This window comes from Centrocercus urophasianus, unplaced genomic scaffold, assembly GCF_019232065.1.
Source record: "Centrocercus urophasianus isolate 14NV4802_14NV808 unplaced genomic scaffold, USGS_Curo_1.0 seq_39, whole genome shotgun sequence".
Taxonomy (NCBI): domain Eukaryota; kingdom Metazoa; phylum Chordata; class Aves; order Galliformes; family Phasianidae; genus Centrocercus; species Centrocercus urophasianus.
The window spans coordinates 3,372,382-3,396,267 of record NW_024884966.1 but is presented as its reverse complement, the minus strand read 5'-3'; the positions used below and the strand labels follow the sequence as shown (position 1 = coordinate 3,396,267).

General features: G+C 47.6%; 1 protein-coding gene, 1 long non-coding RNA gene and 4 other non-coding genes across 6 annotated transcripts; 3 read left to right on the top strand and 3 right to left on the bottom strand.

The window, feature by feature from the left end:
• The first annotated feature begins 416 nt into the window (after positions 1-416).
• Positions 417-15,848, top strand: LOC122167856. The gene is made up of 4 exons (XR_006171103.1): positions 417-798; positions 12,854-13,006; positions 13,545-13,601; positions 15,691-15,848. It is a non-coding gene; the product is annotated as an uncharacterized LOC122167856 (long non-coding RNA).
• LOC122167855 (gallinacin-11) lies at positions 8,649-10,910 on the bottom strand. The gene is made up of 3 exons (XM_042832743.1): positions 10,807-10,910; positions 9,743-9,871; positions 8,649-8,776 (listed from the first exon to the last, which is right to left on the bottom strand). Exons 1-3 carry the CDS (start codon positions 10,862-10,864, stop codon positions 8,649-8,651), a joined length of 315 nt encoding a protein of 104 aa, XP_042688677.1. The 5' UTR covers positions 10,865-10,910.
• Positions 15,849-19,624: 3,776 nt separating the features above from the next.
• TRNAW-CCA lies at positions 19,625-19,696 on the top strand. Its single transcript has one exon. It is a non-coding gene; the product is annotated as a tRNA-Trp (tRNA).
• Positions 19,697-20,091: 395 nt separating this feature from the next.
• On the bottom strand, positions 20,092-20,164 carry TRNAR-ACG. The gene has a single exon. It is a non-coding gene; the product is annotated as a tRNA-Arg (tRNA).
• A 917-nt stretch (positions 20,165-21,081) lies between these two features.
• TRNAW-CCA lies at positions 21,082-21,153 on the bottom strand. The gene has a single exon. It is a non-coding gene; the product is annotated as a tRNA-Trp (tRNA).
• A 266-nt stretch (positions 21,154-21,419) lies between these two features.
• On the top strand, positions 21,420-21,491 carry TRNAW-CCA. The gene has a single exon. It is a non-coding gene; the product is annotated as a tRNA-Trp (tRNA).
• The last annotated feature ends 2,395 nt before the right edge of the window (positions 21,492-23,886 follow it).

The window sequence follows — 23,886 nt, the reverse complement described above, 5'->3', positions numbered from 1 at the left end:
AGCAAACAGTCGCTCTGGGAACTGCCTGCTCTCAGACACCTCACGTTCAGGGGGAGGGGAAACAAAAAAAGCAAAAAAAAAAGAAAGCAGCAGGCTTCTGTCAGCAAACTGCAGTGAGCACAGTGAGCACAGACAGTGAGTCTGCTCCTGGTTGCTGCTAGAGACAGGATGTTGGGGCTGACCCAGCTGGGCTGTTGGTGCGTTTGTAGACTCCAGCATGCGACGTTGGAAACCTATCCAAGTGTTTGCAGGATCAAAGTGTTTTGTATTTTTCTCATTTCCAACTCCCAGTCTCTGTACATGTTTTACAAAGTCCAGTGTGACAAAACCCAGAGTCTCCTGCTCCTCAGTGCTCCCCAGCAGTGCTGAGTTGGCTTGGAAAGCATGGGATCGTTAAAAACCAAAGGTCTGCTCACGTTTTCCCAACTTCTAGGCTACAAAGAGATGGCTTGCCAAACTTTTGTTTGCAGCTGTCAAGAAAAACAGCAATTCAACGTATTTCTTCATGAGTTTATTACATAGGAAAGCTGGGATATGTCCCTGTAATTAGCAGAATCTTTAGGAGAAGCATGTGTATTGAGGCTTGCTGCTCCAGATCAGTTCCAGGAAATCAGCAAACGTGGGACCTGAATTTCAACTCTGGCAAACAACGCAAAGCAAACAGCAAAGGGAAACCTCATCCAAACAATAAAAATGGTTGGGCAAAAAAATGAAGAGGAAACGTAGAAACGTTATAAAGGCATCTTTTTACAGCAATGAAGCAGCAGAGGGCATCACTAAGTCTTTCGTTCACCATCTGTAAGTCACCTTGATGGCCTTTTATTCACAGTCAGTGCTGGAAAATGTGCAAGTGCTGTAACGTGGTGGGACGTGATGTGGCCTTTGGGCTTCTTGAACAGAGCAGGGATCACCTTCATCAAACAGAGCTGATAAGGAGCCCTTCACCAGCTGGACTTTGGGTCGTGGGACACCGTGTGTTTAAACTGGGTGTCCTATAAGCTGGCCACACGCAGCCTAGAGAAAGGCAGCGGGTCTGTGTGCAGGAGGGGTGGTTGCAAGGGTGTGTGTAGACTCTGGAAGTCTTGGTGTTCTGCATACTGGTAGTAGGGCAGCTCTTCAGGCTTTAGACTAAAAGAGAGGAGGTTTAGGTTTTGTGTGTTAGGAAGAAATCCTTTGCTTAGAGGGCGGTGATGCCCTGGCACTGCTGCCCAGAGCTGTGGGTGCCCCATCCCTGGAGGTGCCCAAGGCCATGGATGGGCCCTGGGCAGCCTGAGCTGGAGGCACCCAGCCCACAGCAGGGGTTGGGACTGGGTGGGCTTTGAGGTCTCTTCCAACCCAACCATTCTGTGATTCTGTGATACAATTCTACAACCCAAGCAGAGAGGAACTCTTGGACACTCAAACAGTGTCTTGCTCTGATGATGGGAGTGGAAGATGTGCATGCTGGCAGTGGGAGATATTCTGTATGTGGGGTTTAGAGCAGAGCCGGGGTACCAGGTGGGCATAGTGTTCCCAATGATGTGCTGCACAATTTATTCCTAGTTTGCCAGCTCAGGGGGTGAGCTCTATCTGGAACCATCAGAATGCTGCTGGCTGCACAGTTGTAGGATTTCGCATAATCCCAGACTACTATCTTCTCAGGAGGAGAGAAGTTTTACATGGCAATGTCCTTCAATAAAGATTTTCCTTGATCTGCTGCCGGTTACGTAAAGGAAGTCTTTTTTTCCCCCTAAATTCTGCTCCCACTCTTTTCCCTAAAGTTATTTTTCATGACAATACCATGAACAGTGAGGCCACATTCACCTTCAGCACATTTCTTTCCTGATCTTAGACTTCTGGCATACACACTAAGCCAGATGATACCCTTCTAGCACTGCAGGGGATGCTCTGGGAGCAATCTCTGTCCAGAAGGCTGTTGTGCCTCCTGCCCCACAAAACAGAAGAGATGTTTAGGGAATAATGCCCAAACCCTGCTCGTGGTCAGGTTTACAGACATCTGGTGGGTCATACCCACCATTCCTACCTCCTGGAACATGTAGGTCTTCAGGTCCATGAGATATCTGAGTGATGATTGAAGTCAGTGGGGTCTTAGAACCCGCTCCAGTTGCCTGAACACAACGTGTTACCATTTGGGATGCTCTGGAGTTCTTGAGGCAGCCGTGCTGTTTGGTAGGTGTGATCTTAGACCTACATCTCCTTCTCTTTTGGCAGCTGGAAGTCACCATGCCCCTGGAGATGGGTTTTGTAGGGGTTGCTGATGGTGTATTATTAATGATGTGACAAGAGTTGGAGGAGGAGGAAGAGCCAAACACACAGTGTTAGAAAATACCTTATTTTGCATAGGGGTGTAGGGGACAGTCAGGATGCAAGGGGTTTGCCCACGAGTACAAAGCTCACTTTCCCCAAATAATTCCGGTTCTGATTCCTCAGCTGCAATTACAATGGCATTTTAAGAGCTGGATTTCACTTCAACCTTGGCTATCTTTGCCAAACCAACACTGGCCTGTTGCTTGGGAACAGCAAACAAATTCCAGTGAGGGGGACGTTCAGGCCAACGGTTGATGAACTCATATCTCCAGTCATTCAGGAACAGAGGTGAGGACTGGGCTGTCCATAGGGCTGCAGGTGCACAAGAGGCTGCAAAGACCCAAAATACATCTCCTTAGAGGGATGGACTGTTCCTGTGTCTCTTAGGAGATGGTATAGGACTGCTGGCACTGAGAAATGCCTATCTGAGAAACACCTGAGCTACGTGTTAGGTTCAAGTAGCTGAAATTAAAGGGTCTTGCACAAATATAATCATTTGGCTCTCTCCCATAAGATCAAAAAACCTGGAGATCATTACTCTGAGTAGCATGCCCTATAATACACTCACACGGAAGCATCTTATACTGTTGTTTTGCTCCAAGGGAGTGAATGGGTCAAGAAACCATAGAGAAGGGTTGCGTAGGGTACTGGTCTGGAGTGTGCTGCTCTCCAACCTGCATGCATATCCTTCATCCTTCCTCTGTGTGTCCTTCATCCTTACTCTGTGTGTCTGTTCGTCTCACCTACTGGTCAGAAATGATAATAGGCTTTTGGATTTTGTGTTGATTTTTGTTTTGTTTTGGTTTGGGATGGATTGGGCTTTTTTTGAGGATGATTTCCAGCTAGATCGGTGAGCAATGGAACATACAAATGGGGGAGAATGGGAGCAAGCCTTGTTGCAGCAGCTGGTGTCTACCATCCCATTACAACGACGCCTGCAAAAGGACCAGTTCCAGGTGACCCTGATGGAAATTTGGCTGGCTGACTTCTTCAAAACATACAGGGGGGGCAGAAGTCCCAGCATCTGGCAGGGAGATTTACGGGATGAGCTGGTGAGCTCATACGCTGCACTTTCATAGGAAAACAGGCCATAAATATGGTGGCTAACGGTCCCTCAGATAAGAGGCGTGAATCACAAACTCTGTGGGCAAATCTGAGGAAGAAACTGTTTGCTTTGGAAAAGAGCCTTGATTTAAATGCCCGCTGTGTTGTGTGTGCTGGAGAGCCGGGCTGCAGCCCACAGGGTGGGGAGGAATTTGGTTCCAGGCTCTGTTTGCAGCAGCAGTTCCCAAGCACTCCTGTCTGTTTGTGGGGATCTCCAGGGGAGACCTGGCATCTCCCTGTGTGCCTCAATGGCCTGGACCATGCTGTGATGACCCAGGGAGAAGATCCGGGCTGCTCGTGAATCAGGAATGGAGGCAGATGATTCAGTGCCGGACCTCTGGCTCTGGGCCCTGAGCGCGGTGAGGTCAGTGGGAATTTTCCTGTTTGGTTCATCAGAGCAAGAATTTCATCTCCCAGGGAGGACTTTTCCCTGGCTCTGGCCAACGCCTCAGCTAATTGGCATAACTCTGTCTTTACATCATTGTTTTCTTGCTTGAAGTGATTGACCGAGAGAGATACGGTTTTACCTGGAATCAGAGACCAAGAGCACACTGACAAGGCAGGGGGGGATCAAATTCCTGCTGAAGACGCACAGAAAGGCACAAGGTGGATCTGGAGAGCAAACAGAGTTTGGCTGGTGCAGCTTAGAATCATGGAATCGTTTGAGCTAGAAGGGATCTTTAAAGGCCATCTGCTCCAACAGCCCTGCAGTAAACAGGGGCACCAGCAGCTCCATCAGGAGCTCCATCCATCCTCACCTTGTATGCAGAAAGCTGCTAGATGCAAACTTGCCAGTCACTTTGAGATTATTGCTGGAAGAAGAGGAGAAGCACCAGAATGCAGCCTAAGGGCGACAATGGACAAGATTCAGATCCCTCCTTCCACTTAAAGCAAGCAAGCCTGGGGTCTCCCTTCCTTTGGCTGCTTTGTGGGAGAGGAGTGAACCCACAGCATTCCTGCATTGTCTGGTTGAGCTGGGGGAAGATTTAATAAAGAATGGCACATTTGCTCCTGCTATGGCCTTTGCCAACGGTCAAAGGTCTTGTAAACATACGGAGCATCCTCGTTCCCTTCTGTGCTGTATTTCTCATCCAGCCCTTCCCATTGCCTGTGGGAACCTGGCACAACCAGGGAAGGATGAGTAGGTAAGTGCAGGGGGTTGCACTTGAATGCGCTTGCATGTGAATACACATCCTGTGAATGCACAGAATGCACCTTTACTTATGTTAAATCAGGCTGCACTGAAAGCAGTGGAGAAGAAGACTGCCCCATTGCAACTGCCCTCCCCAGGGTGGGATGGGAAGAGTGCTGGGTGTCAGCAGGAGAGACAAATGAGCACTTGCTGTTCTGTTAAACCTTGGGTTTATTGTTTTTGGGTAAGGATAAAGGCACTTTCTCACCTGTGCATGACAGGTAGCAGCTGGATGCCAAAAGGGACAATATATAGTCTGCGTGACTTCGCTTTAGAAAGTCACAGTAAAAGAAAAAGGACCACAGCCAATGAAAGCTGGAGCAGCTCTCCCATAGAAAGGCACAACACGTCCTCCCGACCCGTTCCTTGCTGGAGGAGCTGCTGCTTTCCACCTGCTGCAGTTCGGACACTTTCAGCTCTTGGTGGGAGTTGGTGACAAAGGTTTACAGCAGAGAATGACGGGTTCAAAGCAGTACTTAGCCAGGTATTCCCCGGGGATGCAGCTCCCCACTCGGCACAAGCCCCTGTCGTGGTTACAGCTGTCTGGGCCGTGAGTGCTTCCTGCAGAGAGGAGTGAGCTGGTGAGTGGAAATGCACAGTGCTTCCTTGGGCACCGTGTTCCTGCTGCACCTGGAGCCTGTGCACACACAGCAGCAAGGAGCACCCCCAGCATCCCTGTGCCAGCTACAGCCTGGAAGAAGGAGAAAGTTTGCTCCCAGAGCTTCCAAAACCCAACCCCAGAGCAGGAGAGTACAGAGGTTCCCCAACCAGGCTGCTCCCACATTGGCTGTATGGTGTTTTAGCATTACTCCGGGGGATGAAATCATGCTTTTCACCATAGTGCCCCTCTACATCATCCAGAAACCTGAGGGCACCTTCCCCCATCACTACCTACAGTATTATGGTTTGATTACACAGTGAGGAAAGCTTCCTCCTGTCCCCAGCTTACCACCCCCAGCCTTACCGTGAGCGAGCAGGGAGATGAAGATGAACATGAAACACAGGTTCCCCATTGCTTTGGTCCTGCTGGGGAGCAGCAGGGCTGAGCGTGAGATTGTGCAGAAGCCTCTGCATGGCGCTGGCAGGCGGGATGGCATCCTGGAGGAGGGAGGGAGCAGGCAGGAGTTAATTATATCCCGGTGATATTCACCACTCAGCAATCCTCTGTGTCGTTCTGACCCGGCGCCACAGCTCCGAACAATGCTGGTTTGCTTCACTTTTGCTTCCTCTACCTGGCAGTTGGTATTTCGGGTGGGTGGATTGCCAGGAAAAATGAGGTGCAGGGGTTTCTCTGTCCTCCGCCAGCAAAGTGCTCAAAGAGATGATGGGCTGAGCAGTGGCAACCTGCAAAGACAGGCTCTGGAGTTGCTGCAAGCTGGGAGTGATTCATTTCTATCTGAGCTTCTGTGAATATTTGCTCCAACTGAAACCTGGCTGTGATTTTCCTGCCAAAAAGGCCATTCCATCTCTGGCTTCTGAGAAATTCGGGAGGTTTCATTCCTGAGCATGATGACCACTGGTGGAGGAGGTGGCTGGCTAGCTCAGCAATGCACCTCTTGATGGGAATTATATGAGAGAGATGATATGTAGCTTTGCCTGTAAAATCTGCATGTGATATTCCAGCTACCCTTGCCTGGCTGCTGCCCACGGTATCCTTTCAACTGCATTAATGCCATTGCTCTTGTGAATACACCCCAAGCTGGACAGTTCTGTGATTCAAAAAATCTCACATTTTCCTTGTTCACTGATTACTCCATTGCACGTGGGCATCTGCACATCAGGAGTAGGTCCAAGACCCTCTTGGAATGAGAATTAGTCCCTTAGGAGTGGGACTGTGCCACAGGACTTGAATACATGTTGGACAAGGAGTTGGCCTGGGACCTTTTCACAGTTGGTTGCACTGTGAGCATTTGGACTTGCCTCTCTGGGCTATGTGGTTGGCAAACCTGCAAGGAATGTCTGGCAGAAAGAGCTTGCAGCTATGGACCATTGAGTCCAGAGAGAAACCAGTGTCAAGGAACAGCAGACGACTGAGTGTGTGGGTGTATATGTCAACAAAAACCACCACAGAGGAGCATTTCTCATGCAAAAAAAAGCACTTCGTTGCACCATCTCCTGTCCAAAAATGGGTCTGGGAGCTTAAATTCCTAATTCCATTGGATGGTTGAATGCTTGAGGCAGTAGGGAGGTTCCTGGCTGAAAACTGGCACGTTTCCTCAGACCATCATGTGTCAACGAGACATTTTTCTCTGCTTGCACAGAGCTTTCTATGATACTGCTTTTGTTTTGGGCCTGGATAAAGGTTTGTGTGCTCAGACCTGTCCAGGTTGGATGGAGCCCTGGGCAGCCTGGGCTGGTATGAAATGTGGAGGTTGGTGGCCCTGCCTGTGGTGGGGGGTTGGAGCTTCATGATCCTTGAGGTCCCTTCCAATCCCAGCTATTCTGTGATTCCATGATTCCACGATTCAGGTTTTCTGGCTGTGCCAATTGGCCTTCTCTGCATGTGGATTTTGCTTTGCTTGTGTCCTTCAACCAACACAAGTGTGATGAAAAGGTGGAGTGACATCAAACCACCTTCTCACCTGCAAATTGACTTTGGGAAAGGCTCTGGTCTTTTCAGATGCACTCCATTTCTGATACAGTCTCAGGGAACACCTATATAGTATGCACCTTGAGATAATAGGGTCTGCAGAAGAAACCCACAGAAATCTTAGAGAAAGAATGTATGGAAGCATGAACATGCTAGAACAAGAGGTGATGGCCTCAAGTTGCAACAGGGGAGGGTGAGGGTCAGGTTGGATACCAGGAAGGATTCTATCATAAAGAGTGGTGATGCAGTAGCACAGATGCCCAGTGAGGTGATGGGGTCACTGTCCCTGGGGGTGTTCAGTGTGGAGATGTGGCACTGAGGGACGTGGGCAGTGGCTTGGTGGGGGTGGGCTGGGGTTGAATGTTCCACATCCGTAAGCAGTCTCTATATAGACTTGTTTTCAGCAATTCCCTTGTGACAGATGTTGCTGTGGCTGAGTTTCACTCTCTGAAGCATATATAGGCTGTGAATTTTAAAACAATTTATTCGAACATTGATGCAAAGACAAATAAATCAAGAGCTGACACTAAACTGGAAACGCTTGGGCTCTCAGCCAGTCAGGAAAGATGAACCACATGAACAGCATGGAATGGGTTTGGGATATTCCCTCCAGCCGAAGAAACCCACAAGCTGCATCTATATGAAGCAGAAAATGGACAACACTCAAAGAAATCACAGCTCTCTCCTACCACACCCATTTTTTTAATGGAAGGAAAAGATGCTGCCTCATTTTTACTGACGCAGCACTAAGCACAGAGGCTTTGCTTTGGAATTAAAATGGAACGATCTTACAGAATTTTCTGAACAATAGTTCCATCTACAAAGATGAATGAACATTATAAGATAGTGCCAATAAATAATATAAAGAAGATCGAGTTTTCATCTGCCCTCACAGCTCCGCACACCAGGCTGTGACAGCTGCAAACACGTTGGCTCTTTGCATGCACACCTGCAGACGTAGGTGACCTTCTGAGAGGTGCTGAGATTCCCCAAAACTCTTTTCTGGCAAAAGGCTCAGGAAGGGGGGGCACAGCATTTCCCAAGATTTGCCTTAAGAGCATGAGCATTGAGAGCAAAGAGTGTGTCTCGAAGGAAGACATCAGCTGGAGATCTCCAACCAGGACAGACCACCTGATGGGACAGACAGAAGAGGGAGGTGAAGTTTGGAGTGGGAGGGGATGTGGTTTCCAAGGGTTTAACAGCAATGTTTCTGTGCATTTCTATGTGTGCCTGTGAGACCTTCTGCCTCTCTCTGTGTATATGTGGGACTGTTACAGTGCTAATTTAATGTTTATTGCCTTTGTTGTGTAGATTAAAAAAGCATGTCACCTCTAATGAATTGCAAACTTGCTATGTTGAGAAAGTCAGGCAGCTTCTCTACAACACTGCAAGAAAGCTGCTTTGTTTTCTTGCCTGTGCATTTCTGTGGCATTCTGCAATTCTGCAAGGTCTGCATTATATTTCTTTGCAGCACTTCCATTTTTTTAGAGGGCAAAGTCCCAGCTGTTCTTGCAGACATCTGATTTTTGGAGATACACAATGGCCTCCCTCGTCTTGACAATTATGGAAGTTTGATGTAGTGTCTGAAATGGAAAGGGTTGAAGTTAAAACAGGAAACGTAATTACACCATCATCTGAATCACTGGTACACACCTATACAGAAAGTATTGTGAAGTTCTGGTTCGTAGTCCTCAAAAGCAAAGACATAGAGAAGCACTATGGGGTCATTTGGAGCACTTCTGTAAGAGGAGGATTTTGTGACATATCACCTTGAAAAGGAAACTGAAGGAGGGATATTATATAGCTATGAAGATGCCTGCATAAGGACCATTCATTTCAACTGCTGCACAGAATGAAATAAGTGCTTTTCAGAGATAGAGAAGAAATACTCAATTTCAGGGGGGAAAAATCAGTGAGGACTTTTACACACAAGGATATCTAGATCTAAAAGCTGCCAATTCATGAAAGCCAAGAGAATATCTGAGAAATCATAATTCTATTGTTGTGGAGTTCATGATATCCATTTCACACATACAGGCTGTACAGAAGCATCTGCTTCTGGCTGAGGTCAGATACAGGATGCTGGATGAACTTTGGCTCAGATTAGCACACCTGGCTATTAATCGTGTGCAGATAAACAGGCATTAATTGATTGTTGAGGAGCTCCAAAAGGAAGCAGGTCCATCAAGGACTGGAAGGAAGTGAAGTGGTGCCTGTTAAACATATCACAGTGGATGCACTCAGCAGTCCTCCAGCAGACAGAGGATACTGGGAATAAATATGGATGAAAGCATATTCTGTGGGGGGCACAATTTTTGTGTTCTTTCACCAAATTGCTGTTCTGTGGGAAACAGAACGCTGGGCTTTATGCTAACATGATATAGCAACCTTGTTCTTGGGCTCCATGCTGCCATTAGCACAGGGACAGCCAGATCCACCTGTGTAGATGAAAAGAGAGGTCTTGGACCATTTGGGGACACAGGGAGATTGTTTTGCTGACTTCGATATTCTCCCCTCCAGACATTGCCTGCCTGGGTTCCCACACATACCTACACAGCAGGTTTTCTGACGCCAAGAGCAAGTTCCAAATGCAGCAAATGGTTTGGGGCAGACTTTGGAACGGATGCAGTACCCGTGGTAGCCAACACAACGTGAGGTGTCTCTGGGCAAGCTGAGACCTGCAGGAAGAATTGGATTCCCAGTTGTGCTGCAGGATCAGTCCATGTCTCATGATCTTCCTCCTGCTGAAACCCCGTGGACCCCTATTAGGGGTGTGACACAAAGACCACCAAAGCACAAAACAGTTTGCCCAAAAGTTTTGAGAATGCTCATGGACCTCGCAGGACTCCAAAGAAGGACTTTGTACAACTGGAGAAAAACAACGCCTGTTGAGTTTCTGAACATATCCTACTCCCTGCACATCATGCACATCACCTTAAGTTCCAGGGCTGCAATGCTGCAGGCTGGTCATGGGAGGGAGAGCAATGTGCTTGCATGCCCTGAGCTGTCCCTGTAACTTAACCAAAATTAAATGTTGGGATCTGGTCCAGTCACCGCTGAGAAAATATTTATCTGATTCCTTCCTTTTTGAAAGCCTTATCCTAAGATGGGGAGCTTCATGAGGCATGGAGAAAAGTTAGGCTAAAAGCACAATCAGTAAATGAATGCAATTGAAGGTCTGGGGAAGCGTGTCAGCATATTTAGAGAGCTTAAGTAAACTTCACTGGGGCAGTTCAACTTGAGTAATGCAAGGGAGTACCTCTACTCCTCTGCTACAGTTCCCCAGTGAAAAGACTGGTGACCTGGGTTATGAAGAAGCATTTCCATGGTGCCTTCTTGTAGCACTGCCACACAATGGAATAAAAAAAACTTCACAGAGTTTGAAGGAGACCAGCATGTTGTAGTGGCATCTCTAGGAATGCTCTGCTTGACGACTGGTCATTTGGGGCTGGTCATTTTTCACTCCAGTTTCTGGACTAAGGAATCACCGCTAATGAAAGGAGCTGATTAACACAGGGAAATACAGTCTGTACCATTACACAACTTGTGCCCTCTATGCAACAAGATTCACTGTTTCATACAGGCAGACCCCAGCGTGGGTGTTGCTCCTTACCTGGAAGAGCCTGGAGGAGGAAGAGGAGCAGAGCCATGAGGCAGGAGAGGAGATTCATGGTAGAAGATCTCAGCCGCAGCGTGGAGACAGGGTGACAACACCAGAAACCTGGAACAAGGGAGCAAGGAGCACTCTTGTTTTTATAGAGCTTTGGGAACAAACCAGGCTGTCCGGGGAACTTTGGCAGTAGGGAATGTGGAAGGCAGGCCATGGAGTAATGAGTACAGCTTGACCGCTGCACACGGCTAAGCCTGAACAATGACAGAGGGTCACAAAAGCCAGCACAGAGGTAACCGTACCTCCTCACCATGCCTCCAGGAGGGCTGCTTCTCAAAACCGACCCACCCCAAGAGCCTCGTTACTGAACTTCAATTTGTTAATTGCTAATGGGCCACGTGGAGAAAATGAGCCGTTGTTTCGGTAGGGGAGAAAGCGCCTGGGAATGACATTGGGTTGTTGGTGATGCTGAGCATAAGAGAGGGCCCAAGGTGCTGCTGCAGTGTTTGCTGTCTTCATTTATTGGTGCTTGAACAAACTAAACAACCAGATTTCTCTCTGAAGGCATTGGTTGGTTGATAAAATCACAGAATCACAGGGGTTGGAAGGGACCTCTGGAGATCACCTAGTCCAACCCCCCACTAAAGCAGGTTCCCTGGGGTAGGCTACTGTGGACTTCATTAAGTTGCCCAAATATATAGGCCTAACTCCTCTGTGATGCTGTGGAGTTTCCAAGACATCTTACAGGACTACCAGGTGAGACATAGGACCTTGGGGCCAACCTGCACATGACTACAACCAAATGCCATTCCTGTGGCCCTGGACACCTGCGTGTGGTCAGTCGATCGAAGCCCAGTGGTGCTGGTCAGTGCAAGGCTCAGACAAACTCAGACACCAAGATGCAGGCGTTTACAATGGGTATGTCTACATATGAGTCAAATGTTTAATTAGTGCTTCTAGGACTGAAATTACATGATTGGCTACACTGGGAGCTTAGGGGCCAACACATGTACGGCAGTTTGTGCTATAGCTACCCTTATACTTAGCTGGTCAAATGCAGAACTAAGAGTATCAGCTGTTCTTCAAAGATGACATAGGGATCCCACGTCGTTTCCAGCTGCTGTTCCACAGATCCCATGCAGCCCCCGTAGCTCCTGCATGATACAAACCAGCCTCAGGCAGATATTTCTAAAATCACAGGGTCTGCGTGTAGATCATTCCTAAGTGTTTTGTTCAGTTTTATACAAAACATAGGACTTCTTGTAGCAAGGGATCCTGTCCCATAATAACCCTCTGCCAACCAGAGCACTCACTATCCAGACCAGCAGACCTGCAATGGTGCCCCTGCTATAGTAGAAGTATGATTTTTTTTGGCTACGTACAACAGGGTCAGGCAGGTAAGGTGAATATTTATTCAGTACTTGACAGTCTGAAAAGGAGCAGAAATGGATTCAAATGCTCCCAGGGTAAAACAAAAGTGGGGCTATGCCTCACGTATCCTAGCTACAGAGCTGTCAGAAAAGAAAAAAATAAAGTATTAATGCCTTCTTACCCAACAGCGTCACACGAAACAGCACTGAAAAATCTTTCTGCCCTACCAATTGCTACAGCAGTGTAATTTCAGCTAATGTAAGCTGCGTCCACACCTTGCTCTGGTGTAACAAAAAACACATTTATTTGTGAAGAGCAAGCCTACCCCTAATTATTGTGCTTGGTACCTCGCTTCCAGTATTTGAATCGACGTGGATTTTAACACTCAGCTCTTGTTGCACTCCTTTCCTTGAATAGAAAGTGTTCCCCTTGTCAGAATTTCTTTATTTGCTGTATCTGCAGTTGATAAAATGGGATTTTTTCTCCTCAGACCCCCATAGAAGTAACCCAGACTAAATGAGTGAACACCAGGAGTCAGATACGGAAGAATAATTCTTTTATTGAGGAATCATGGAAGAGCCTAAGAGGAAAACAGAAATGGTTTGGTGCTTAGAATACAGATCCTTTTTCATTTCTTTACTGTTTGGGAACAAACGCTATTGCTCTGTATTTCTTACAGCATTTGCATGCATTAAAGAGGCATCCCCCACCCCAGACATCATTTACAGGGCAGTAGATTCTGCAAGCACCTGGTCTGTGTGCACACTGGAGAGCATCATAGACATTCTTGCAGCCTGCACATGGCAAACATCGTGTACTGCGACGAGAGGGGGTAGGTATGAAATGTTATCAGATGAATGAGTTAATGGCCAGGCTGCCTGCAAGTCATGTACAAGTAATGTACAAGTAATGTTCAAGTAAGATATAGACAGAGTTTCATGCATATTTCAGTCATATTTCATGACTCATTGACCTGGAAAACAGAAATGGGTTTAGTTTGGACCGAAGTGAGCTGGGACTTCCCCAACTTGTTGCTATGGATTTGTCACTGGGAGAAAAAAAAAGAATTTATTTCTCTTAATATCAAAATTTCTCCACTGTGCAGGTGGAGGACACAAAGGAAATAATATATATATATTTTTTCCAGAACTGTTTAACAAATATAACAAATGTCTGTGAGTAATTTGTAGTTTTCTCTCAGAACTTTGGGGCCAAACTGTTGAAAACTTTGAACAAGCTGCTGATTATTATTCCTCAACTAAGAAAGGACCCTGGGACCACTGTAGGATGGCTAATGACCTGAGGCCCATGGATGTTATGGACAGCGATAGGACAGAGGGATTGAAAACTCTCTTCTCCTAATTTTGTAGGTAGTTTTAGCCTCTTCTGGAGCACACCATGATGTCTTCTCTCACGGAATACTCCAGGTACTTCACTATTCCCTACTAGCACCAAGCTTAGCCATATGAGTCTTGCTGGGGAGAGCAAGGCAAGGGCCCTGTGTTTGTAAAAGCAGGCACATGAAAATCGCACCAAATTTCCATAAAATTAGCCCCATGAAGTTGCCATAAACTCGCTTTTCACCAGGAGGAGGGGGCTACGTGGCCCTGTAAAAATCCATAATTGCTGCTAATTGCCCTGCTAATAACCTCAGTCAGCCTGGGGACTCTGGAAAGCCCTCTTCACCTCACAGTGGCAGATGACAAGGGAGGTAAATAGAGTCACGTACATGATCGTAGAACCTAGAATCATGGAATGGCCTGGGTTGAAAAGGGCCACAAATGTTCATCCAGTTCCAACCCCCTGCTGTGTGCAGGTCGCCAACCAGCAGCCCAGGCTGCCCAGAGCCACATCCAGCCTGGCCTTGAATGCCTGCAGGGATGGGGCATCCACAGCCTCCTTGGGCAACCTGTGCCAGTGCCTCACCACCCTCTGGGGGAAAAATGATGATGGGCTGTCAGGAGTGTCATAGAGCATCATCCTTCTCATTCATCCCTACACCACCACAACCAGGCCCAAATCCCATACCCTGTAGCTCCTCCACCCTCGTGGAGGATGCCATGTGCTTCCTACCTGGCAAACCAAATCCACCTCAGACAGTGATCTCCAGGCTGCAGCTGGAAGGACAGACATTGCCACAGGCTACGTCTCCTGGATCCTGCACTGGCTCATTTTGCTTTCAAACATCTTGGAAAACATGCAGATAGTTATTTAACTTGGTGAGGTCAAGCCAGCACAGATCACTGGTCATTGCCACCTCCACTCACACGTCACACAGATCAAGCATCTGAACATCAGAATATGAAAGTACCAGGAAGAACTTATACCTCAGAGGTGAAGATTGATCTTACTATTCTTCTCATGTAGTTTTGATCTGAATGTGTTGTACATCTCATGGAAAACCTATGTGTCAGTTGAAACGCACCCACCTGGAATTCTGGGGAAAGCTCATTTGGTTTTGTCACTCATGTGGAAATTGCTGGAAGGTCTTCCAGAATAGACTGTGTGCACCACTGTTGTCTCACACCTCAAGTCCTCAAATGGCAGAACCTTTCTCCAAGAACAAGGCATTACAGCAGTATGCAGCCAACTGGATTGGTTCATGCTCTGGGTGCCAGGTCTTGGTTTTCATGGAGCTTACTGTGTTATTAAAATCACAGAATCACAGAATTGTAGGGGTTGGAAGGGACTTCCAGAGATCATCGAGTCCAACCCCCTGCCAAAGCAGGTTCCCTACACCAGGTAAGGAATAGCATTCCAAAATAGCATTAGCTACTTACAAATAAAGACTAGATTAAAGAATAAATCAGATCAAAGAATAGATTAGTGTTGCAGGTTCCTACAGCTGCTGCCTGAAGCCACTGTTCAACACCTGGATGCCCATGGTGTTCTCTTCAACCAAACCAGAACCAAACACTTTAGGGATGCTCATAAGCTAGAAACAAGCTTGCCCACTCTGCTCCAATAAATGTTGTTCTACTTCTCTGTTGACAAACGAAATGGGGATTGTTTTCCAAAACACCTTTCATAAGACAGAATGGAGTCCTTCATTTCCTTTGTCTGCAGATGGGATGCCCACTATTCCTGATTTCTTTCTTTGGAGACCCAGCAATGCATCGCAGGTCCTATGGCAGCATCAGGGAGGCACATGAGGGGCAGATCATCCATTTGCAGACTTAGAGAGCAGCACTCCTAGTTTCACAGGTGTGCAAAGAGCACAGAACAAGTGATTCATGACAGCTTTCTCAAGAATCCATCCCTACAGAGCTCGAGTCATTCTGCCAATAATACATTAAAACTGTCACTTATTCGAGCCTGTTTCTGTATTTATTGATGTTGTTCCGACCCAGTGACCTCGATGCCAACATTATAAACGTCCCCCCCAGCCCATGTGCATTGTTTTCTGCCTTTCTGGTTCCTTTGTTGGCTTTTCCTTCCAGATTTGCAGGTGCCATTGTGTCTGCCAGGCAGCCATGGGACAGGAGCACTGTCTATGTCCATTTTCATACATTCCAGAGAAAAGAATGAAATGAAGGCACTGACAGGGAAATGACAGCTCTCCAGCTGAAGCCACGGGGAATATCTCAGCTCTCAGACAAGATCCAACTTAGTTCTTCATCAGACTAAAGCACTCAGCTTTCTAATACTGTAAACTTACATTTAAATTGCAATAAAATGGCCCAGTTCTGCTTAATTAAGGACTGAAATGGCCCCTTTATTTTATTTATTTATTATTGTTCCATGGGAAGTGAGGGAGAAATGCAGTACCTTGGGTGTGTTAATAACCTGCTGGAAGAGGAGTGCTTTTCCAATAACCTAGCATTCAGAATACTTCCCTGTCATTTCCAGCCTTTGCACGTGAATGCTCTCACTGTCAGACTGTAAGGATTTGTATAGTCATGATCCCTTTCAAATTATGACCATAAATGTCACCCTAGGGAAAACAAATGAACCGTGCTTTGATTTTGGATGAAATTCATTTTGGTAAAGGTTTCTCTCCATAGTCCCTGTTGCTTGTACACATCAGCTGCCCAGATTCAGAGGTGACAAACTGCGACTGTGACTGTGCAGGGGAAGTGATGTATGGAGGTGTTTGTAACAGCTTACACTGTGAAAACGGTTTCTAGTCCTCCTTGGTCCCCAAGACCGTGTAAACACCGAATCCTCTGTTCTCATTCACTGGTGGGTTGGCAGTTGGGCTAGATGGCTTTATTGGCCTTTTCCAACCTTAACGATTCTATGATTCTATAATCCTTGGTGCCTCTGCCCTCAGGAACTTTCATTTTTCTTGTTTGTTGCTTTCCTCTTCTCCCACTTTGTTCCAGGTAGGAAAGACATTTGTACAGACACATATACCCAGTGCTTGCACCTCTGCACTAACTATAAAGGGGAATGCAGAACGCTGGTTCAAATGCAGGCTGCTGTGCTGTCAGCCTCCAAAGGCAGTACAGTGAAACTCAGCCCAGCTGTCTAATTTAGCATCATCTTGTTTTCCTTGGAGTCAAGAGACACAGACTTCAACCCAGCCCTCAGGTATGTCTGTGCTATGTGAGATAAGCAGTGTTTGGTAAAGGCTTGTTCCTTTTTCTTAATCTGGGGAACAGAGATAAGCCCTTCAGTGATCATTCTGCTGTGGAGCTGCTCTTGCTAATCTAACATTCCACACCAATGCAAACAGCCCATGTAACAGCATCCCTGCTCACCTCTCCCAGTCACCTTAGCTAAATCTATAAAGGCCACAGGCAGAAAAACATACTGCATCAACCCCCAAACATATATGCAAAATCACTTCTGATGGGAGCATGGGAAGCACTAAGTATGTATTTATGGTTGTTCCCAGAAGCTGCCTTCATCTCTGGTGCAATTGGCAGGGAAGAACTGTGTATCAGTAATCAATACCCATCAACTTCCCAGGAGAGCTTCAGGTTGGATACTAGGAACAATTTCTTCTCATAAAGAGCAGCGCTGCCATGGCACAGCTGCCCAGGGAGGTGGTGGGGTTCAATGGGTGATGTGGCACTGAGAGACGTGGGCAGTGGGCATGGTGGGGGTGGGTGAGGTTGAGCTGGGTGATCTTAGAGGACTTTTCCAACCTGAATGGCTCTATGGTTCTATGACTGTGATTATTATTGTTGTTACGAGATGAGAACAGTGACACCCAATGGAATAAGCTCTCCTAAAACTGCAGGAGGTTTACTGTGGGAAAGTGCTCCAGTGCTGCAGACAACTGCCCAGCCTTGCCAGCCACAGACACCTCCACCAGGCACCTCTGCTTATGAAATCACCATGGTGGCTCCTGAGAAGTGTCTGCCGGGTGGGTGCAAGTCCTGGAGAAAGGATATGCTGAAGAAGAAGGCAGTCAGTAATGAGGGAGAAGCTTCTACCCTTGAATGAAATGTCATTCAATGTCCTCTAGATAAATTCAGAAAATTGTGCATTATCCCATGGACACTCACAGCACTTGGAAGTGTGAGGAAGGGGAGGAAGCATGAGATGGGAGGATTTCTCATTTGTTTTAAGCTTAAATTCAGTGGCTATGGGATAGTTCTGAAGTAGCCTGGGACACTACAGTTTTGGGAACCAGCTGCTTTCCCCAGCTGCTAATAAAGGTTTGCATTCTAGCAGTGTAAATGAGCAGAATTTGGCTGCAGTTGAAGTTAAATACTTCTCAAACTATCTGATAAGGTGACCTTGTTTATAATGTTTTAAGGGATTTTTAAGGGGTGTTGAGTGGGAAGCAGGATATTCTTGTGATAAATCTGAAAAAGTTGGTACTCTGTCATATCAATATCACACCTACATCAGTGTATTCTATTTAAATATGAAGCTGGTAAGGTCAAGTATCCAAAAATACCTCCTGCATCTCTTCAAGACGTGTTATGCCCCCAGTGTTGTGTCAGGAGTCTAACACACGAACACAGCCCTGTGTGGAGGGATTTGCAGCATGGCCTAGGGATGACTGATCACTCAGCACAGCTTATCTTCTGCAGCTTGCGAGCCCATGAGCTCCTGGCTCCCTCTGGTGGGAATGGCTAGGTGGGAAAGGCTGGCAAAGCCTCTTTTCTCCATCTTCAGCATTGCTAATTTAAGAGAAGGCGTGTGATGACTTTTAAAGGGTCTGGAGAGCAGGGAAGATGTTTGCTTTCTGACACTGAGCTCTAGGGAGTGAGCTCCCCGCATTCAGGATAAATATGTAACTGTAATGTGAACTTTCTTGTAACTTTATATAAACTTTATCTAACATGCAATTGTGGGAAATTGGGTAACTGTGGTGCTACTGGGAGCTCTGCTGCCTGGTGCACAGGTATGCACCTTCCTCCTAGGCACATTCCTAAAGCAGATCCCAGCCCTGCAGTGCTTCACTCTCATCAGTGTCTTCTATAGTCAGAGAACAGTTACAGGATGATGGCACTATTATTTGACACTAAGCCAAACGAGAGCAATGAGAAATGATGTGGGGTGAGATGGAAGTGCAACGAAGCAAAAGTGAGATGGAAAGGAGCAGGAAACATCACTCTTTGAACAAAAGAGGGAATGGGAATGGGAAGGATGGAGGTGATGCTATCCAGATAGCATTCGTGAGAGAGATGTAGCACCAGCTATATTTGAGACAATTGGTTTGCGACCTGGTTTAGGGAACCTGCTTTGGCAGGGGGGTTGGTCTCGATCTCTGCAGGTCCCTTCCAACCCCTACAATTCTGTGATTCTGTGATTGCCCAATGAATTTCTGATAAAGATGTTTTCCTTGGTGGAATACATGACAAAGAAAGAAAACAAGCCAGAGCCAGGGAAAAGCCCAAGCCTAGAAGCCCACCACTTCAAGAGAAACCCCAGGGCAGCCTGAACCCCATCTCTCTCACTACAGTCAGGTTTGGGCAGGATTACACCAAAACAGGAAAGAGCCAGCCTTGAGGTCTGCTGACACACAGTCAGCTGTGTTGCCCATTGCACTATTGGCCCCAGCCTCCTTCCAGCCTGGAGCCTACATGGCCCCCAGCACGTTCTTCCTCTGGCATGGGCATGGCATTGGGGAGGAAGAAGGGAGGTTTCACCTCCTTTCTGACACCTGGTAGGTGTACCAGCCCCAGTGTAGCCTGTTATGGAACAGATGAACAAGTTAAGATGCTGTAACACCAGCTCACCTGCTGGCATTCGGCAGGCAAGGGAAATGGTAGCACGAAGAACAGAAAACCATGAACTCAGCCCACACCACAGCTCCCAGAAGACTTGCATAGAGAGATGCATCTCACAGGTGTATCAGAGTCCTCCCTTTGATTACCATGCAAGCTTCTTCTAGCAATTTGGACTTCACAGGAGAGCACAAGATCAGTCAGAGACACAAGGGCAGAAGCACCTTTCTGCAGGGATGCATGGGCACTCTACCACTGGTCACCTTGGAGAAGACATGTGCACCATCATGACCATGAGCCACAACTCAGCCCACCACCCTGACCTCGTGGCGCAAGGGCAGCGCGTCTGACTCCAGATCAGAAGGTTATGTGTTCAAATCACATCGGGGTCAAACGTGGGGCAAAACTCTGCTCAGTTCTTTTGCCTCTGCTTTTCTGATGGTCTCCCTGCATTTGGGGGGGGGCGTTTTGACAAGCCTTTACAGGTGGGGAACCTGGACCTACCTGGGGTGGTTCTTGCATGGAAGTGTAACGGGGCAGGTGCACATCAGAGGTCAATGTTAATGATATTGCTGTTAGACATCTTCGCTAAATTACTCAGTGATAGGACGGGGTGAAACCTGAGTCCACAAATGACACCGGTGGGGTCAAACACCGTTCAGAGTGACCTGGAGTTCAGCAAAAGAAAACGTAGCGTCGTTCAACTGGGATGGAAAAATCCCACGCAGCACTGCAGCAAGACCTTTATGGAGAGAACAAGCAGGTGCCCCGAGAAGATTAAAAGTGTCGAGCCAGGCAGGAGTCGAACCTGCAATCTCCTGATCCGTAGTCAGGCGCGTTATCCATTGCGCCACTGGCCCTCGCCCCATGTGAGCCCTGGGGGCTTCCATCACCGCATGGCATTGGGTGGGATGTAGATAAGGAATAATGATGATCCCAACTGTGCTTGTCCTGACCACGCTGTCTGGAAACAAGGATTTTTTTTCTGTCTATACAAGCATCTGGGCCACTGCTGGATCACAGGGATGTGTTCACATCTAGCATGATCCCATGACTGCACTGGAAGCTGAAGTTTTGTTTTCATTTCCCTCCATTCTGTTGGCTGAAGGTACAGTGTTCAAGTTGAGGGCAAGGTCAAACCTCTCTATTAGTGGTCAAGGTGTGGTCATTTGTCGTGGTGATCTGGGTTCCAGCTCTGCTCCCGTTGGGGTGCCCAGCTGTGTGACAAGCACAGGCCATTGTCCTTTGTGCCACTGGCCCCTCACCAGCCTGGTGCCTCCCAGTGGGCTTCTTGTATCCTTCATTCTGTAAAACATCCTCTGTGCCCATCACACAGACCTTCAGCAACATCCAAAGCAATACCAAGGAGTGAGAAACATCAACTGGACTTATGACCACTGACCACAGCCCACCAACAGTCATCCAGCCACTTTGCCAGCTGCCTTGTGATCGAGCCCCATCGGTTGTTCTGGGAGATCCTGTGGAGGTCAGCTGAAAGCCACGGAAAACGATGGTCCTTTGTCTCCTCTTGACTGCTAAGGAAGTAATCTCTCAAAGAAACCAGGGAGCAATGTGCCCTTGATGAGCTCATGGTGACACTTTGCAGCCCTTGCTGCATGCGGACGTGGCTTTGGGGAGCATTTTGCAAGAACTGCCCCAGGTAGGTCCAGGTTCCCAGCTGTAGGTGCATAAAGGTTTGTCAAAACAGCCCCAAATGCAGGCAGACGGGTCAGAAAAGCAGAGGCGGGAGAGAGGATGTGCAGTATTGCCCCACGTGTGACCCCGATGTGATTTGAACACATAACCTTCTGATCTGGAGTCAGACGCGCTGCCCTTGCGCCACGAGGTCAGGGTGGTGGGCTGCAACGTGCCTGGTGCGGCCTGTGGTCATGGTGGCGCCCACATCCAACCCAAGGTGTTCACCCTCATGGTGTGCAATCCTGCCTGAATTAGGGCCGTGGGAGGTGGAAGGGACAGGGACACCGCTTGGAGAGGAAGGGCCAAGTCACTGTAGCATGGGGCTCAGACAGAACGGTGGAAGCGCAGGGCAGGATGGAGCTGAGATGCGAATGGATCCACATGGGCCCTGGGATGAAAAGAGCATCCTTCATCCCTGACCTCGTGGCGCAATGGTAGCGCGTCTGACTCCAGATCAGAAGGCTGTGTGTTCAAATCACACCGGGGTCAGCACGTCCTCCTCTCTGGGGTGCTGTGGTGGGATGGCTGGCCCAAGGGCAGCTCTTTTGCCCTCCTGCTCCAGATCCCACAGCTTCACCGAAGGGCAGCAAATGTGCCCTGGCAGAGAGGTCTTGTCATCTGGACCACTTTTGGAAAGTGTTAGGATACCTTTCATCTTCCCTCATCCCATATTTGGAAGGGAAGCAGTGGTCATCTCAGTCCAATGTCACGTCTGGCCACTTTTTCTCCCATCCCTGATACCCACAAGGGCAAGTGTAGCTGATTCCAGATAAGGACATTTACAAAAAGTCCATCTTGCAGTCTCCTGATCCTTAGCAAGGCATGTTATCCACCACAGCACTGGTGCTCTCTGGCCTGGCACCCAATGGCAATCTGTCCTGTTGTTGTAATTTGTACTTTCTCCTCATCTTATCACTGTGCACTTTAAGAAAAGTCTCAGTCCACTTTCCTGTTAGGTAGAATCACAGAATCACAGAATGCCCAGGGTTGGAAGGGACCTCATGGATCACGAATCTCCAACCCCCCTGCCACATGCAAGGCCATCAACCTCGATCAGTTTATCTTCTTTCTGCCAAGCAAACCCGACTGTCTCTGCTTCTCCTCATCTGTCAAGTGCCTGAGCTCCTCACCACTTTTGTGGCTCTCACTGGACTTGCTCCATTATACCAGTGTCTTTCTGTTGATTCTGTAGAAATGTTCAGCTGTGAGGAACTGGAAGCCAGCTATAAGGACTAGTCATCAGGATGTTTAAGACTCTACTCGCTCTCTTTCTGGTGCCCCATGCATTTCTTGATGAGATGAGCAGAGTGAGTGGAGTGCTAGAAAAAAAAAAGAGGCCTGAAGCTGTGAGAAGACATAGTCGTAGTTATAATTCACTCAAAGCAGTGGAAATCTTTTAAGGGTTCTTCAAAGGTGAACTTTTAAAGACAAATACAGGGAATATAATAAAAAGAGACAAAGGAGCACTGAGCGTGGCAGCAAAAGGGTAGAGAGGAATTGAAAATAGTAACTTCTCCAACTGTTGTCACGCCAGGGTTGTAATCTCTCTTTGCAGGCACAGGCTGCTATGCCTATGCTAGGGTCAGACACTGAACAGAAAGCAAAGCCCCACAGTTCTGCATCCAGTACAGGAAAGAGAACATTCACCCAATGCCCCATTATAATCACAGAAGTGAAGAGCTCACCTAACGTGGCAGTCTTGAGTTTTGGATGTTAGTTGAACAGAACATGGTACTGGATTAATGTCTTCAAAAGGTTGTGTAGCCACCAAAACGCCCTTCAGTTCAGTGAGGAAGATCAGATAAGGGAATCTGGTAGATGGAGTGTCTCAAAAAGGCATTATGGATTACCTCTGCAAGGGGTAATTTCCTCTGGAAGGCAGCAAAGCACCACACAGCCACTCACTTGCTTCTCTACCACCCCTAAAGGGATGGAGGAACAGAAAAGGAGTAAAAGGAAGGAAATTTGTGAATCAAGGAAAAAAAATGTAAGTGAAAGAGAAACAGAAGAAGAGAAACACCATGGAATGAAACAAGGGTTTTAAAGGCAATCTCTCAGCACCACCCACAAACAGGCTGATGCCCAGCTAACTCCAGGCAAAAGATGCTGAACCCCTAAGCCCCATTTTTTTTTATGTTAAGCATGACATTATATGTTAAGGAATATCCCTTTGGTTATTTCAGGTCGTCTGCCTGGTTGTGTCCCTTCCCAACCTCTTGTGAGCCCTCCCAGCCCGTTCTCGGAGGGGGCAGATTGAGAAACAGAGAAGGTTTTGATGCTGTTCAAACACTGTTCTGTGCCCTGAGGGTGGAGACAGAAGGGAAAACAGCCAAACCTTAGACCAGGCCACAGCTGGGCATCACAGCTTTTGGGAGCCCTGGGGCTGCACTAAGCCTCACATTGCCTGGGAATCACCTCCACAGACAGAGGCGAGGAGAATCTGATGAACCTAGGATGACAAGGTGTTTCCACAGCTGTTACCTCCATGCCAAAAACCTGGTGTGTGCACCTTCCTATGGCTCACATTCTCCCATTTCTGATGGAGCCCAGGCCTAACGGCCCCTCCTCGCTGTCCCAAAAGCTTTCATTGACTCACTGGCGAGTTGCATGAGCAGATTTCTTTGGTGGCCATCCTCCAGATGTCGCCACCTCGTTGTCTTATGTCCTCAGCTCTTCCAAGGGAAACGTGGAAAGGCAGATGAGATGGCACTGAACTGCGGATGGTCCGAATACAGACATGCCATTAGGAAACCAAACATTGCACCAGCCGGCTGCGTTCACTGGGATGAAGTTTTAAGACTTTTTGATGCCTTTTTATTAAAAAGAAAGAAAGGAAGAAAGGAAGGAAGGAAGGAAGGAAGGAAGGAAGGAAGGAAGGAAGGAA

Coding starts and splice junctions, on each gene's coding strand:
- LOC122167855 (XM_042832743.1), bottom strand. CDS start 10,864: ATGAATCTCCTCTCCTGCCTCATGGCTCTGCTCCTCTTCCTCCTCCAG. Junction 9,872..10,806: donor CCTCCTCCAGGCTCTTCCAG/GTAAGGAGCAAC, acceptor TTCTTCCTGCAG/GTCTCAGCTTGCCCAGAGAC. Junction 8,777..9,742: donor TCAGAAAACCTGCTGTGTAG/GTATGTGTGGGA, acceptor TTTCCATTTCAG/ACACTACATCAAACTTCCAT.